The following is a 16,352-nucleotide window of genomic DNA, read 5'->3' as shown; positions in this document are numbered from 1 at the left end:
ATAACTCGATAATGTTCTCAGTCAGCTTTTTTTCCACCTCTGTTGCCTATTTGAAAATGAAAGAGTTCTGGAGAAAGGTTGAAAAGCTTAAGCTGAATGCATTAGCTCTCTACAGATAACACTGGCTAAGATTAAAGAACCTAGTCTCCAGTAACACCTGAAGAATTACTTCCAGCAAGTCTGTGTATTCTACACCCCAAACAGCCTACTCCTTTACAGCAACCACCCACCTCCCCTTACATACAAGTTGTGCTGCTTTAGTAATGTGTAAGACCTTAAGCCTCACCAACTTTCTTCCACATCTCCACACATAGATAAACAAATTCTGAGTTCAATGAATTCATACAACTTTCCTGCCAACTTCTTCACAGGACAGATCAAAGGCTACATGCGGTCCTTTCTCTGTCTCTTGCCCAACACTGGGAATGTTCCCACACCCTGTGCTGCAAGGAGCAGTGGTCATAACAAGTGACCTGCACGTGAAGGACAGTGCTAATCTTCCCAACGTGGGCTTAAAGATTCCCATGTGAGATCTGTCACTACAAATGAACCCTTTCCAGGTCAGGAAAGAGGTTGCTCAGCAGAACCAACTGCAATACGCCTCTTCTCAATACTATTTCTAAATGCTGCTGTGGAGAAAAGGAAAAAATAGAGGAGAAGGGAGGGCTGGAAAAAAAAAAAAAAAAAAAAGGTTTGCTACAGTGAAGAGTCAAACTGATGAAGGATTCGAACATTCTGTGAAACAGAAGCACTTTATGTCTATTTGAAATATAGGAAAGCTCAAATTGAACTGCGTATTTTTATTCTTAACACAGATATATATATATATATATACATATATACATACATATATGTATATATATATACATATATATATATGTGTATATATATATATATATATATATACATATATATATATATGTGTATATATATATATATATAAAAACAAACAAGAAGTAAAACAAAAAATGCTTCAGCCTTTTTCCAGTCAAGAGGACACAGGCCATAATAGCCAAGTATTGAAGCTTCTCAAGTACTGATTAGGGGTAGTGGAGTCCAGGATATTAAAATTCCAGAGCTGTGCTATATCCTACATACATGAACACCTCTGCATATGAAGTTAACCAAATAAAGAGAATAATGCAAAATAAATCATTCCCGATGCTGAGATGTAGATTACTGTGACAGTTTCCCTCCTCTCCTATAGAATTTTGAAACATATTCTATTAAATTCCTACAGAGGTATCATTTTGGTATCCTAGTGATGAAAGGAATTCTGTTGCATAGGGTGCTCATAACACAGCCTTCTCAGACATTGTAATACCTAGTGTGATGTATCACATGGGTTCCCACTACAGTGTACCCAGAAGTGACATAATTCAAGACAGAACTGAATAGAAGTATCTTTACGTGTGTGTGAATGCAGTCAAATTGCCACATATGGGACTCTGGACTGCCACTGGACTGCCATGTTTGGAATGAAGACTCTTGTCTGAAAGAGGTGCTGGAAGCGGCTGCCCAGGGAAGTGTTTGAGTCACCATCCCCAGAGGTGCTCAAGAAACATTTAGAAGTGGCACGAAGGGACATGGTGAGGAAATATTGGTGGCTACTTAAGTAGACAGTTGGACTCGATGATCTTGAAGGTCTTTTTCAACCTTAGCGATTCTATGATTTTTAGGTTTTCTTTAAAGTGAAGGCAGGAGCTGAGTATCTATGGTGCCAATACATACACTCTTCTACAAATAATATGACTGATCTCATATCTAATAATACTAGTTCCTTATTTGTGATGGAAGAAAGTTGCAAAAAACATTTTTATCTGTGAAAAAGTACACACACTTAATTCTCTATTCAAATTGATCTTTAAACAAGAAATTTGCACACAGTTAACACAGCTGTGCTGTGAGACTACAAATGCATGAAATTCCCTTCTCTATTCTAAGCTAGCTATAATCAAAATAGTTAATATTTAAAAAAACAACAACAACCCTCTAAATCAAAGGTTGACTGATGTGGTGATTAACCTTCGTGCTTCTTTTATTAACCCCATACAATAACACACACAATACCTTTCTGCAAAAGATTCTAAGCAGCTCGAAGTTTTCTGAGTTTTAGTTTATCTACTCTTCTCTATCTTTGGAACATCAAACAAGTTTATCCTCAGAATTGGTTCATCAGAATATGCATTAAAATGATTAAACCATACAAGCACACTAACCTGTTGCGACTGGCTGGCTCGCTCCATCAAACAACAGATCAACCAGGTCATTTGATGATTTGCTGCCAGATACAAAAGCCTGAAAAAGAAATGCAATTAATCTTTTGTGTCACTACCACTTTTAAAACAGAACTGGACAGATGCATCATTTGTTCAAGGAAAAGATGTCTTCCTTTATGAAAACAGGAAGAGTGAAATTTGCAGAACTCCTTTCACATTGACATGCATTAAGAGAGAAAGTTACATTTCAACGGTTCCATAATAATTAAAAGTCTTCATAAAGAAGGAAATTTAAGTAGGACAAAAAATTACACCTCACCACAAGTTCCTTTAAAAATTCCTACAGTTATCTTTATATATACATATGGAAAACTAAGGTCTGCCTGATGAACGTAAGGAGAACTTCTGTGGAAGTTACTGCGATGGATCTGAAATTAAGACAAGCTTAAGATCAGGCCAGTTTAGAAAAGACAACAACTGTGCTCACACAAGCAATTCAAAATGACCTTGTTTAAAGTGTTATATTGCCTACAGTAACTTACAGAAAAGCCTAAAAGCTGTGTAGTTATAAGTTGTTGTGTGTGAAATACAGTTTGAAGTGCAGCTGTTTGTCTATTCCAAAACCAACCAACATCACAAAAAAGAAAACTGCTTTAGGTAGTCATTTAGGATGAGTGCTTTCTAGAGATAGCAGGTTTGTCTTTAAATTCAGTTGCTAAAATTTAGCTAAATTTCACACCAATACTGAACAGCCAGCTTCACTGCCTTTCAAAATCACTCATTCTCACTTTTAATAGAACAGTTCCCCTGAATACCATAATAAAAACTCTATTCTTAAAGTAGAAATTGCCCCAGAGTTTAGAGAAAGTTTTCTAAATTGATATTCTACTGCGCTCTTTCCTTGTCTCACCTTTGCTGTAGGTTGCCCAGCATGAGATGCAGCATTCTGTTCTGGGCTTGCTTTATCACCCGTATAATGCGCTGCTGCTCCTAAGTCAATGGTTTTTGAAGGATTTGCTGAACGTTTGTGTCTGCTGGTGATAATTTCTGTAGCCTGTGTAATATGAATATGTTTGGTTGTCACAGTCTCCTCTTCATTCTTAAATTCAGCTTTGGGAGATTTACTTCTTCTTGATTTTTCCTCATCGCTGTCACTGGAAGAATGAAATTGGTAAATATCATTCATGATGGACTACCCAGTTAGTTAAGCAGACAATTTGGCGTAGGTCACAACAGTTTTGATTACTGCAGATCCTTGTAGTGATGGTTCATAATGAAATACTGCTACTTCCTACATTTGAGAAAGCTAGTTTCAGCCTTAAATAACACATCATAAGTATAGCACCACACCTATAGTACACAAAAGATGAAGAGAAGCAAGTTATCTTGTTAAATGTTAGCTGCAAGTCCAACACAGAGGTTAACAGGAAATCAGTGTTTAAATACAGTGTACTTAATCACCTTCTGATGGGAACTCCTCCACACACTGTATAACAAGTCAGCAACAAGAAGTTTAGCTGGCAAATCTGCTCTTCACTTAGACCAAGAGCCAGCAAGCAGTGAACAAGATACAGGTACTAACTTTCAGATTTGAAGAGCACCATTCCTATTTCAACCCAGTTCCCTTTCTAGATAAATGGGCTTTTATTTTCTTCAGGATGTTTGTGGAAAAACTTTTTACATAAGTATGCAATGCAGTGATGCTATTCATTTTCCACAGGAAAACACATTTATTCTCAAAATGTAAAAGAATAAAAGCATCAGCATTTTAAGTGAACACTTTTTAGATGTCACTGTGCAATATTTTTTATTCTTAAATTTTCTACTCTTACACTTTAAGCATTTCACAAGCAACCTAATTTCACCTCCACTAATAGTCATGTTGCCTGTTATCATCAAAGCAAGATTTGTACATAACACTGAAAATTACTGTAGAAAAAGCTTAAATATATTGAAGAGTATTTTGAAATAGTAATTCCCTTAGCAAGGTATTTGAAAGTGGAAAGGTTTTATATTTTAATAATGCATTAGAATATTAAAAGTAAAATTTAAGAAATGATGTCCCTTTGTCAGTACGAATATGACAGTAACTGAAATATACTCTGGAGGGTAGCCTTTGTTCTCTGTTAACAATAGCAGGCTTTTTGGAACACACTGCATGTGTTTCATTTCTTCTACACAAACTACCTACACACCACTAGGGACGATGGCTCAATTCATTACCGTTAGCGAGTGCAAATGCTCAGTGTACTGGTTTTTTTTTTTAAAGAAAAGTTCTTGAACTCACAGCTCTAGGCCCAGAGACTGCTGACATTTGCTTGAGCCAACCTTAACAAACAACTGAGCTCTAATGTTGTCACCTAAACTTATACTTCCAACTTTAACAACTGACTTGAAACAACAGACTACTGTTCCAGTTTGGGATTCCTGCACGTACATTAACTATGTACAAAATGAATACAATGGGACTCCTAACCACACTCCTATTTATGGCATCGGGATTTAATACAAGCACACAGAAGACTGATGCTCATGTTAGCACCCTACATCATACACACTCCTCTGAGGCATTTAAGACAAAAGTTCTTTGTAAACGTGTTGAAATACTAAGGTCAGGACAATCACAATTAAGTCTCTTAAAGCCTGCTGCAATGCAATTCTTGTCTTCACTATAGAGCCTGCCTAGTCTATGCATACACTGTGGGTTGAGGAAGTAACTGATAATCAAAGTCCAATCAATATAAGAACGAGAAGAGTGAGTCTTAACGATCTACAGCAAAATAAATGCCTAAAAGCTTTTGAAAAAAGAAATTAAACATGCATGCCAGAATGCAGGACAAACATTACAATACCCAATTTTCTATGACAACCTGTACCTTTTCAGAACTGTCTCAGGAGATCTGGTTTAAGTTTTTCCTTAACCATCACATTAACAGCAATCAGACATTACAGATTAATGTTCCTTTAAAGTGTATTTACCGTGCTCAGAATAGTAAAATAACAGTGCTTCAACTGAGAACTGCAGAATTAACTTAAAAAAAATAGAAGTTACAGCTTGCGCTGTACTAAATAATTAAGAGATCTAGAAAGGAAATATGTGGCTGTAACTTCCAGAAACTAAACTATGGATATGTGTTCTCTTTGCCTTGAGATTAGTACACGTTTCTGCTTTCTTTGAACAACAGTCCTTAAGGCAATAGAAATAGTTACCAACTGCCCGAGACCAGGCGAATAGAACCTACTACAAACGGTAACAAAAGTCGCCTTTAAACATCGCTGCTGCCTCCTGTCAAAGCAGCACTGATGATTCCCTTCCTTCCCGTCCTGCTGCCTGCAGCAACATTTTTGAACACCGGAGAAACAAGGATTGATAAAGCACAAGAATTCCTACAAAAAAAACCTAACGGATCTTCTGAAACAATGCCTATCTGCAGGTAATTTAGAAAAACAAAACGCATACAAGGCTAGAATCAGGGCAGCAATTTATTAGTTCTTTGGTCTTTAGTGAATAAATCAAAACTAAGAGAGAAGTGGAGTTTTTCCTATTCCTGTGGGATATTGTTTATGGTCTTCTCTAATTCCAAAGGGATATATTTCTGGAAAAAAAAGATTCTTCCACAGCAATACATAAAAATGCAGAGTAGGTTTCTCTGTACTTAGTTGTGTGAACTGCTATTTCACTGTAAGCTACTACAAACTCTAGGCAGATATATCACAAATTAACTTCTTGGTTACTTTGAGCATTTTTTCTTTTTCTTCCCTGGAAAATACCAGCTTTGCTAGCAGTCAGAAATCCAGAAGTTAGGCCAAGTACTTCTGCTATGCGTACAGGAGGTAAAGATTGTATCATCTGGCTTCCATCAAACGTTCTGAAGATGCACAAGTCAGATTTATTTTCTGTGCTTCAAGACCTTTATTGGCTTTACAATGCTACAGAAAATGATTTATAAAGCTATGAAACTCGAAACAAGAGAACACATAACAGCAGATTTGCCAGATGAACAACTATCACCATTCAGCCACGCTTCCTAGTAAAATGGCACCTTAATGCCATGTTAGTAATTGTAGCCTGCTACTACATCAACTAGGAAGTTTTTCTGGAAGCTTTTTGTTTTTAATGATTTGCTGAAAGGAGAGAAACAAGCATATGGATTTCATGAAGCCTTTACAGTACAATACTGCGTTGTTGAGAGTTAAGTCACATGATTATTAAAATTTCATGTTTTTATTAAGCTTAATTATTTAAATTCATACAAATACAGCATTCAGATAGTATTAAATGTATTCTGAAGTTTGTATTTATAATATCTCCAAGTACAGACAATTTATAACCTGTAAGTTCTATCTCCTTAGATCTTTTGATGCTTTCTGTAGGAAGAAATTTCTTCATTTTGGCACACTGATAAAATGTCATGATTTTCATGTTCTCTAATCACTGTGTCAAGAGAAGATGAACATTTTAGGCATTGTTTCAGAAGCCATATTGCTGCAGCCTAACCTCCCATTTACGATAAGAAAAGCTGTAACTACCTACCAAAATCTTCCTTGTTTGTTTAGGCCCTCCCAAATTCCCCTTTTATTTCAAATCTTGCATTTACTATTGCAGAAGAGAACAAATACTAACCTAACATTTATTACAAAATGGAAGAAGGGCAAATAAGAAGGGACAAAGGCTACAAGATCAAAAGAGAAATGAAAAGAAACAGTATTAACCAAAAGAAAAGATAATCACCATAATGCATGATACAGATATATATCAAGTATTACCAAAATAACTGCCTTTTTAAAAAGATCAGACTGTATGAAGGGCTGTGAAATACTGTAAGGTGCAAGGCTTTATCTCAGCACAACTAAGAGTTCAGGAGCCATCAGAAATGAAGCAGAAGATAAAACTACTTATTGCACATTTTCTACATGCACTGTGGACAGTGAGCTGCACAGACATTTTGAAAGTACAGAAAAGCACACAGCAATGTATCATTGTTAAGTTTGGAATTGTTTACTTTTCTTCTGATCCCGTCTTCTTTGTAGTCTTTCGACAGCAAGTTCTAAGAGAAAACTCAGATGTGTGCAACGAATACCAGTTCATGATTTATTCATGTCCTAGCAACAAGGCCACGCTGCCTTTTTCTTGGAAATGCTACCATTATTTCCGTTTTCCTATGGAATTGCTCCACTATCGTGGATGTTGTAACATATACATGTCCACTCACAAACGTACATCTACACATATATAAACATACCAAATGCGTGGATGTTTTTGAACATGTTCCTGTAAGAAATGCTCATCAGATCTCAGTGCAAATTTGAATTTTAAGCTGTTTCCCAAAAAGTACAATTTCAGTATACTTCAATACCTCCTCTTCAGCAATTTCAAACTCTTAAGTGTGAATGTGATCTCTGAATAATAAAAGTTGATGCACATGTTGAAAAGTGATGTTTTTAAAGTTCTACGGGGCAAAGCAGAGTAGGATTTCTTCCTTACTTCAAAATAATTAATTGCCATACATAAAAAATACAAGTTTCTTGAGGAAGCTCAATTTTTTTTTTTTTAATGTGCAGAAGTCAGTCACCTGTACCACCTTCTTCCTCAGATGAAGAAGTGAAGCAGCATGGTGTCAAGATAGACTAAAGCAATCTTGTGTCTCCCTCTTCTTTAACACTTCAGCATTTGGCATAACTGTAGCATTAAACAGCAACTTCAGGTACACTGGCACAAGGAAGACCACTGAAACGCTGAGACAAGCAAAAGCTTAGGAACTTCAGCCAAATTCCCTGCACTGCCAGCAGCCATCTAAGCTGGGGGCTATAGTGGAAGGCAGCCAAGAGCAGTTAACTATGAACAGAGCTACATTATTCCCTGAGGCTAAGCTGCGTAAGAGAGGCAGGTATTGACCCTAAACACATATCCACACAAAGAATGGCAGCAGATTGTAGCTAATAATCAGTAGTGTCAAAGAGCTTTGTAACAGCAATTTCACAGAATAAATTCATGTTAAAACAGCTCTAGTACCTGCATCTTTCTGGAGAGTCCTCTCTGTCTTTCCTTCGAAATTTGCTGATGGTGTCATCGATTGTGCTTCCGATTTTGTCACTTAGCTCACCCAACTTATCACTGAACGGAAAAGAAGATTTTTTATCCCAGTCTTCATCCCATTTTGACTTGGGCTCAGGATCATATCTTTCACCTGTGTAAGGCATTAAGACAAAAACACTAAAGGTAACAGCAAATGAATGCCTGTGGTCTCTTTCAGATTGTTCTCAAGTTTCTCCCCTCTACAGACATAAAGCTTACACAATTTCAAAGCAAACTGAAAGCTCCTGTAATGCTGAATTAACACTTCTACAGCAGTGCACAGTATGTAATACACATCATTAAGTGGCAGAAATGCAGAATCAAAGACTTTTGTTTATGACAACCACACAATCTTAACATACTACGCAGCACATCAGGATACTATTAGATTCTGCTGGAAAACCCCAAGTGGTACAACCAACCCTGGCTGGATAAGCAGCTTATCAGAAATGGGACATGCTAGTTCTATAACAGACACTTAATGCATGATATTTCATCCTGAGCCAACCTGTGTGTTCACAGAGGTAAATCAAAGGTTTTTATACGCTGAAATTCAAGAACAGATAAAAGCATTGTACCAAACTATTTAAAGACAAGTGCAACTCGCTTTTTCCTCAGCCATGGAGTACCCTGGTCTTTACTGAACACTTAGAAAATTTGTCTCTTTCTATTCAAGTAATCGAGACCTCCATAGTGAGATCTTAAAGATAGCTGACAGTTTTTATTTGGAACCATCACACACAAAAAAGAGTTTTTTTTTTTTTGTTGTTGTTTTTTTTTTTTTTTTTTTTTTTTTTTTAGTACTACTGAAAAATGTGACTTTGACTGCTAATGCTGAGTAAGACTGAAGAGAAGAAAGGAAGAACGGTGAAAAATTCATTACTTCAGGTTAACATACAAATTAAATTGTAGCTTGGGTGATGTTCAAGATGTATTCAATTAAGCCATTTTTAATAAAAAGAAAATGATGGATTTCAGCTCTACAAGGTGTAGAATTTGAGATCTATCTGTCCAATAACACGATATACCAGAGAATACATTTTTCTTATCAAGGAAATAAATGCACGTCCCTAATCATATTTTGTTTAGATCCATAAAGGACAGACAAATTTGTTCAATGTTGAGTGCCTGACAGAAATCAGCCAGATACTCAGTGGGATCTCTATCACTGGAGAAGGAGAAATTGTAAGAAACAGCAGTACGACTTAAATTTTGCAGGAGAGTGAAATGGCCTTATTTCAGCTTGTGTCAGGCTCCCAAGCATTTTAAAGTGGGTTCCATTAAAAGACTTCCTTGTGAAATAGGAATTTTAAAATAAAGATAAAAGAACTTAGGACTCAGCATTTTCAGGACAAAAAGAACTAAGCAGAATTATGAAAATACAAGCATTTTCTATTTAAGTAACTAGATTTTTTTTTATTTTTTTTTTTAGGTTAAAGTCTGACCTGGGAAAGAAAACTTGTTTTGTGCAGCTAGGAAGATTAAGGACTTTACTCAACAGATGAGAGGAAAATTAAAAATCCTTTACCATAACAATGGAATACACGACAAAAGGAGACAGTCCTTTAAACTCAAAAACTTGAATTAAATCTTCAGAATATATGGGAAAAAAAAAAAAAAGTCTTCTACCCAGCATACATAGACGGAATCACGACTCTGTTCAGAGCAAGTCAAAAGAAAAGCACAGAGAGAATAGATAGAGGAGCATGTACTTGAAGTACAGATGCAGTGACTCATAAGTATTTCTTAAAGAGAGAACCAGCAGAGTTCCAGGCTAGTAGCAACAGCCTGTAAGAATATAATAAAGACATCCTGCCACGGAGATAGAGATTTCCATCTGCTCTGCATACGAGGAAAAGGAAGAACAGAGCAACACAGGGAAGTAATCTGTCAAAAATAGTAGAGAAATGCAGAGCACTAAAGAGTAGCAGTTGAAGTATAGGTCATGTACAGTTCCTACTCATACATATCATATACCTAACACTTCTCTCAAAGAAGTCACTGATTTTAATAGACCAAAGGCTTGTATCGTTGTGACATGGGGACTCGTCCCTTAATAAAAGAACCCAAGAATCTACCCATGCCAAAGAAAATACGATAAACATTTTAAGACTGACAGCTAAATAATGGATGACATGCTGGGACACGTCATACATAAAAAGCAGGTTCAAGCTCAGATCCCTGCTATGCTTTATGGCAGGGACTGGGGAGTAAGAAGGAAGCTGCACACTTGGACTAGGTACAAAAAACAGTGTGCCAGTTGTGTGCCTTTATCTGATCAAGCTTGTCAGAAAGAAGAGTGTACTCTCTAAAAAAAACAAAAAAACCAAACAAGTTGATGGTATTTCATCTTCTACAGCCAAAATCTTATATAAGCTTAATAGGTCTGCATAAAGCAAATTGTGTCTTACCTCTGGGAGTCTTCCCCTGAAAAGCACATGGACCCAACATTACTAATCAAGCAAGGTTTTATAAACATTGAGACAGTGACTTGATAAACTCCTGATATATAAGCTCTCCAATATACGTGGTGCACATATGTGAAGTCAGATCTGACAGACATCAGAATCCACATAGATAACCCAGATAGCTCTCAAATGTCTAAACAGAATTACTTGGGGAATTAACAAGTCTAATAGTATGTAGTACCTCCATTGTTTCACCAAAACAGTGGTACTGTCCTGAAAGCCCTAATTCCAGTTAAACAATGGTTCTAAAGTAGGTTGGCAGAAAGTAGGTAAAACAGTATTTTTGTCCTATGAGAGACAGAAAGTATCACTTTTTTTTTTTATTACAGTAAGAAATTCTGACTTCCCTATTGCTACAGCAGCATTCATTTCTCAGCGAGACTCCATCTAAAGGTGAAAAGAAAATAGCTAAGTTTTGGCAAAGCCAGTGCATCAATGCTGCTTGTAGGTTTTCAGTTAACTTATTTACATGAAAACTCACTAAAAAAACTGAAGAATCTGCCAAAGGAAAATAGGTTTTGAAGAAATTAAATGTGGGGGAAAGAAGTGCAAGGTTTATTTAATAATAGTAAAAACACTAACAGTTAAAGAAAGTTTTTTCTTTGTCATCTAAAAGAGCATCTTAGAAATTCCTCAGTAATTATCTGGGCTTTTTCCCTGCTTATCTTAGGCAAGTTAAAAGTCTAGATTGTCAACTCTTGACCAGCAAAAACTGGTTAATACTTACTATATCGAAACCCTCCTACACTGTCCGAAGAAACACCAATGTATTTGTCTTTGTTCTTCTTTGCTTTCTTCCTTTCTTCCCGAAGTCGATCATCATCTTGTGCAAATTCAACCATTTCTTTCACCTTCTGGCGTATATTTATGCCCTGGTCCTTGCCATTTTCATCTATGTAGGTAATGCAGGAAAGGGAGTGTGAAAGAGAGGGGGAAGAAATGAGAAAATAATCCAGAGGCAGTAATAGTGAACTTCACAAACTATCAAGAAAATTTAAGTTACAATTAAAGTAACTGAAGTGAAAGATCTTAAGGATACCAAGGTCTGCTGCTTCTGCTTTAAGGGGACCAAATATTGCTTCAACACAAATGCTCAGCCTTACATAACTGACAGTTCACTGAATGGTGTGTTTAGAAAATGTTTAACTGCTGCCAAAACATTGAAAAGACCAGTGTTATAAATAGAAATTGTATTTTCCACGAAATATTTTAACCCTCCAGAACATAAGCCTTTTTGCTGGGTCTTTTTGGTCCAGTTTTTGCAACTTGAATTGCAGAAACTCACTCTTATTTGCAAAACTCAATTTTTGAAGAAGTGCTTTCAGTTAGGATGTACTACAAGCTAAACATGCTCCTTTCCCAGCCTTTTTCACATTCAAAACACACACTGGCCTTGCTGCCTTTGCACTGTAAATATTATTTGGTGGGAGGAAAAAGCCCTAGCTTCAAACAGATGTGTGTGTTTTGGAGCTCTAACCTTTTCTTCCCATATGATTAAAGCTATTCCTTTACGGACACCACAGGGGACCAGTCTCTAGTGCATATTTTAATAAAAACCCGAACACTCATGTTGTGTTGGTTCTGTTGTTATTAGCCAGTCTTTTCTGCAAGTTCTTGTCTTCACTAATTAATACTCTAGGGTCCCACGTCTTGGATTCTGCACTCTTCACACAACTGGCAACAGTCACATTCTAATTAGACTGGGGAAGCTTCTAAGCTGGTTCAGGTGACTGACAACTCCAACTACTGTTTTAATTTGCTTATAAGATTTTTCTATTGCTCACCTACAAAGTGGTAATTTTCCAGGGATCGCAAATCATAAATGTGTTCTCTGGCACTTGTAACAACACGCTCTGATCCGTTCCTTATGAGGTAAGCTAGGAGCAGCAAAGACTATAAAAATACAAAGCACCTTATGATTGCATGAACAAAAGCTCAATTAAAAAAAAAACCCAAAACAAAAAAATTGAAATCCAAAACTGCCCCCATCAAAACTATTTAATAATAAGATCTTCCCCTTCTATATAACTGCTTAATATATGTTCACCTACAGAGAAAAAACAAAAGCAAAAAGCCAACATCCATCTCCTCCCTCTTCTCCCTCTCCCTCCCCCAAACACACACTTTTTGCTCTTCAAGATATCAAAACTGCATTTGTTAAACTATAATTTAATGTTACCAAATCACAAGTAATTGCCTTCATCAGCGACTGCTTGTTTTAAAATACACAAAGAAATTTAAAAGAAAAAAGTAACTCTGCAAAATGAAACATTTTCTTCTGCTTCTCAGTCACAGCTTCCAAAAGTAACTCCTAACCTCCTAACCTACAGAAATGTAAGAAGCCTTACACTGGATGCAATGGATATTTAAAACTGCATTTCAGGACAAACTTGAGCAAGTTATGAAATGAACGAAGAATTACTTTAATTGCAGGTTTTTTTAAGTTTAGGATTTCTATCTGGGGAAAAAAAACCACTCTAAAGTAGTACCTTTAACAGCTAAAAACTATCATTATATTTCAACTTATCCAAACCTGATAAGCAATTCCAAGCAGCCTTTATAACATTAAGTAGTTATGTGTGATAGCATTAAATATTAATTTATATTGTACTTCAGGGAAAACAATTACTATGAATACAAAACATCAAGCACCTGTGAAAAGCACAAACTATGCCTTAGAATTAATTGTCTTGTTCCAACCAGGCATCAACAAAATATAAGCTAGTTTAATACATCAGTTCTATAAAAATGAGGTTATATTTGCATAATTCAGTGAACACTGAACACCACTTTAAGTGCAGCATGATATTCTTAAGCAAAAAGTTTCCGTACCACACTAATTAGCCAAAGACAAGAAAAATGCAAATGATTTTCAGTTCTGTTTCCAAAATGCAAGTAGGGCATACCCTCATACAACACGATCTGTAACAAAACTGCCTCTACTCAAAGCAAAACCACAATTTACAGAATTATGAACTGTCATAAAATTAAATTGCAATTTAATCTTATTTCAGATATTTTTGAATTCCTTTAAGAACATTGTCTTGATAGCATAATAATTTATCATCTGCTTCTCTTGTACCACAATAACAATTCCATTGGTTAGATTAAAAATGCGAATATTACTCCAATGCTTGAACATCAGCAAAATGCAATTACAACATTACACTCATGAAGTAGCTTTTCTAAAAGCAGATATTTACTTTTCCTTTGAAAGACATCTTTGACTGCAATAATAGATTATTAAGCAGAGAGTTAGTAAAGAAATTACAGGTTTCTAGCAGAATGATATCTGCTTAATCACACTAAATCACAATGTTACATTTACATCCTTTGTAAGCCAAACAAAATCCTGAATAATTCTAGTTCATGTTAATACACACCTTATAAACTCTCCTCCAGTTCTTTTTATTGTCTTTCAGCATGCGAGTCCAAAGCATGTTCATAAGTTCTGGAAACTGTTCATACATAAATGTTGCCCTAAAAAATTGAACAAAAGGAGTAAAGAAATGTTATTCTCAGTGGCTTGCAGTAATAGCTTGTTAAGTCTCAGCACTGACAGTAGATGGCAGGCTTGATCTAAAGCCATCCGAGTTTGACAGCGTTACAAGGGAAAAAGCTATCACTGCTTCTTAGTCATACAGAAGTAATTTACATTGTAGGACTACAAAAGAAAGAAATTAATCTACAAATGTAAGGCAGTAGAATAATGCTTTTCATAAAGGAAAATACCCTGATAACTACAGCAACTAGTCAAACACGTAACTTCCAAACTAAATTTGGCAGAAAACAGTTCAAAAAGAATTTGACCAGTTCCGTTCTATTTCAAAAGTCACAGAAAATCAGTTTGAAAATAAACACTCCAGCAAAGTCAGACCCACTGAACAAACTGAGGTTCCGTACGTAAAATCAAGTGTTTCAAAAATAATTTGACTACGTTTTCTGCTTGACAGTTTCCAGTACATTGTAAGATTACACATTTAAAAAAAATGATTGTGTTTAAAAGAGGAATTTATTTACAGCATCCCTTCAGTATTATCAGTCAGCATTACCAGAGTTGATTTAACAGCAAATTTCACATTCCGCTATAAAATGCGCCTTTCTTCATCACTGCCTCAAATTATCACTTACTTGGCAATCTCTCCCATGAGTTGCCCTGAAGGTCCCCATGGATCATCATTGGTTGCTTCTCGAACCTTAGACTCTATTTCTGAATAATTCATAACCACATTGGTGCTGCAAAGGAAAAAAAATTAACACACACAAAGATTACCATCGAAACTGAGAAACACATGAAAACTTAATAATGACACTAGTGGGTACCTTAATGAGATACCTCTACAGGGTGGGAAAAAACATCTTCAGTGCAGAAGTTATCCTCAGGACACTATACAACACATTTATGTTACCTTTAAGATTTTACTATTCCACTAATCTTCAAGAATATAGATGAGAAACTATGGATTGCGTTAGAGCTGGATTCAGTCCAATAAAAATGGCTTTTGGTCAAATTAAAATCCAAACTGAACCACTACAGTCAAAGGTGATAACTTCCCTGACTAGATATGGTTTGCTTAGAGCTCTGTACCATGTGTTTATACACAAGAAGCTTTACAACTCAATCAGCAGCAGGTTTTACGAATGATGAGTGCTACGAGAAACAAGTATCAACACCAAACAGGTGATGGTAAACAAAAAGCCAGGAACCAAGCCCCAAAACAACACTCCAATGGAAGACCACAATAGAGATGAGAGTCACTAGAGGGTCTGTTTTCCATCTAAAATTTATTCAAGAGAAAACAAGAAGAAAAGCTGTTTTACAATTACAGCAATGCAAAGATTACAAGGAATTCAAGCAACATCTATGAGAGTTCACAGAAAAACGGAACTTGGAAAAAAGTATTTTTCCCATAAAAGCTGTACTACAATTGTTGATAGGTGGTTTCCAAAAGGAAACCTAGCACCGTGTTGTCCTTGCATTCTTTGCAGCGTATCCAAAATAACTTACAAGTTATGTATGCACACAAATTGAAGACAAGTTGGAAAATTTAGTTAAAGCTCATTGCACAGTTGGTGTCAGAAGTCAATCCTGCAAGATGACTTCAATATACACAACGTCCAACCAAGTCAAATTAGCTGAACTGTAAAAAGGACAAATTGATACTGCCATACAATGTAATACAATAGAACGAGGTGGTGATCATTGCTTAACACCTCCCTCCCAGCCCTCCCACCCCAAGCTTGAAAGGACCAGGAAAAAAATAAATCAAGATGCTCAGTAGTTATTCCTCTGTCCATGTAGGAGTCAGCACGTTTAGTTTTACTTGGCATAAAGATAGCAAAAATCTTGGGACAAGGAGCAGAAACAAGAATGAGATCCCCTTAAGTCCCAAAGGGCACACAGAAGGTAATTGTTAAAACAGAATAAGATTCCTGGACTTAAGCTTGGATTCTCAGCATGAGAATTCCTGCTGTCAGATTCTGATGGATGATTTTATTCAACTTTGTGTCTAAAGAGAAATAAGTTACATGACTGAATAAATAATCAGCAAGCTCACAAAACCCATCTATACTAAAAAAAAAAAGCCT

At 36.1% G+C, this 16,352-nt stretch overlaps 1 protein-coding gene across 1 annotated transcript in view; it reads right to left on the bottom strand.

Moving 5' to 3' along the window:
- CLINT1 (clathrin interactor 1) overlaps positions 1-16,352 on the bottom strand; it is a 46,791-nt gene that overhangs the window by 7,638 nt on the left and 22,801 nt on the right. The window contains exons 2-8 of the mRNA XM_048960173.1: positions 14,895-14,999; positions 14,147-14,243; positions 12,548-12,656; positions 11,491-11,655; positions 8,233-8,407; positions 3,130-3,373; positions 2,220-2,298 (exon numbers count right to left, since the gene is read on the bottom strand). Of these exons, the coding sequence (XP_048816130.1) occupies positions 2,220-2,298; positions 3,130-3,373; positions 8,233-8,407; positions 11,491-11,655; positions 12,548-12,656; positions 14,147-14,243; positions 14,895-14,999 (974 nt within the window). The remainder of the gene's footprint in view (positions 1-2,219; positions 2,299-3,129; positions 3,374-8,232; positions 8,408-11,490; positions 11,656-12,547; positions 12,657-14,146; positions 14,244-14,894; positions 15,000-16,352) is intronic.

This window comes from Lagopus muta, chromosome 14 (assembly GCF_023343835.1).
Source record: "Lagopus muta isolate bLagMut1 chromosome 14, bLagMut1 primary, whole genome shotgun sequence".
NCBI classification, from domain to species: Eukaryota; Metazoa; Chordata; class Aves; order Galliformes; family Phasianidae; genus Lagopus; species Lagopus muta.
This window is presented reverse-complemented; position numbering and strand designations above follow the sequence as displayed.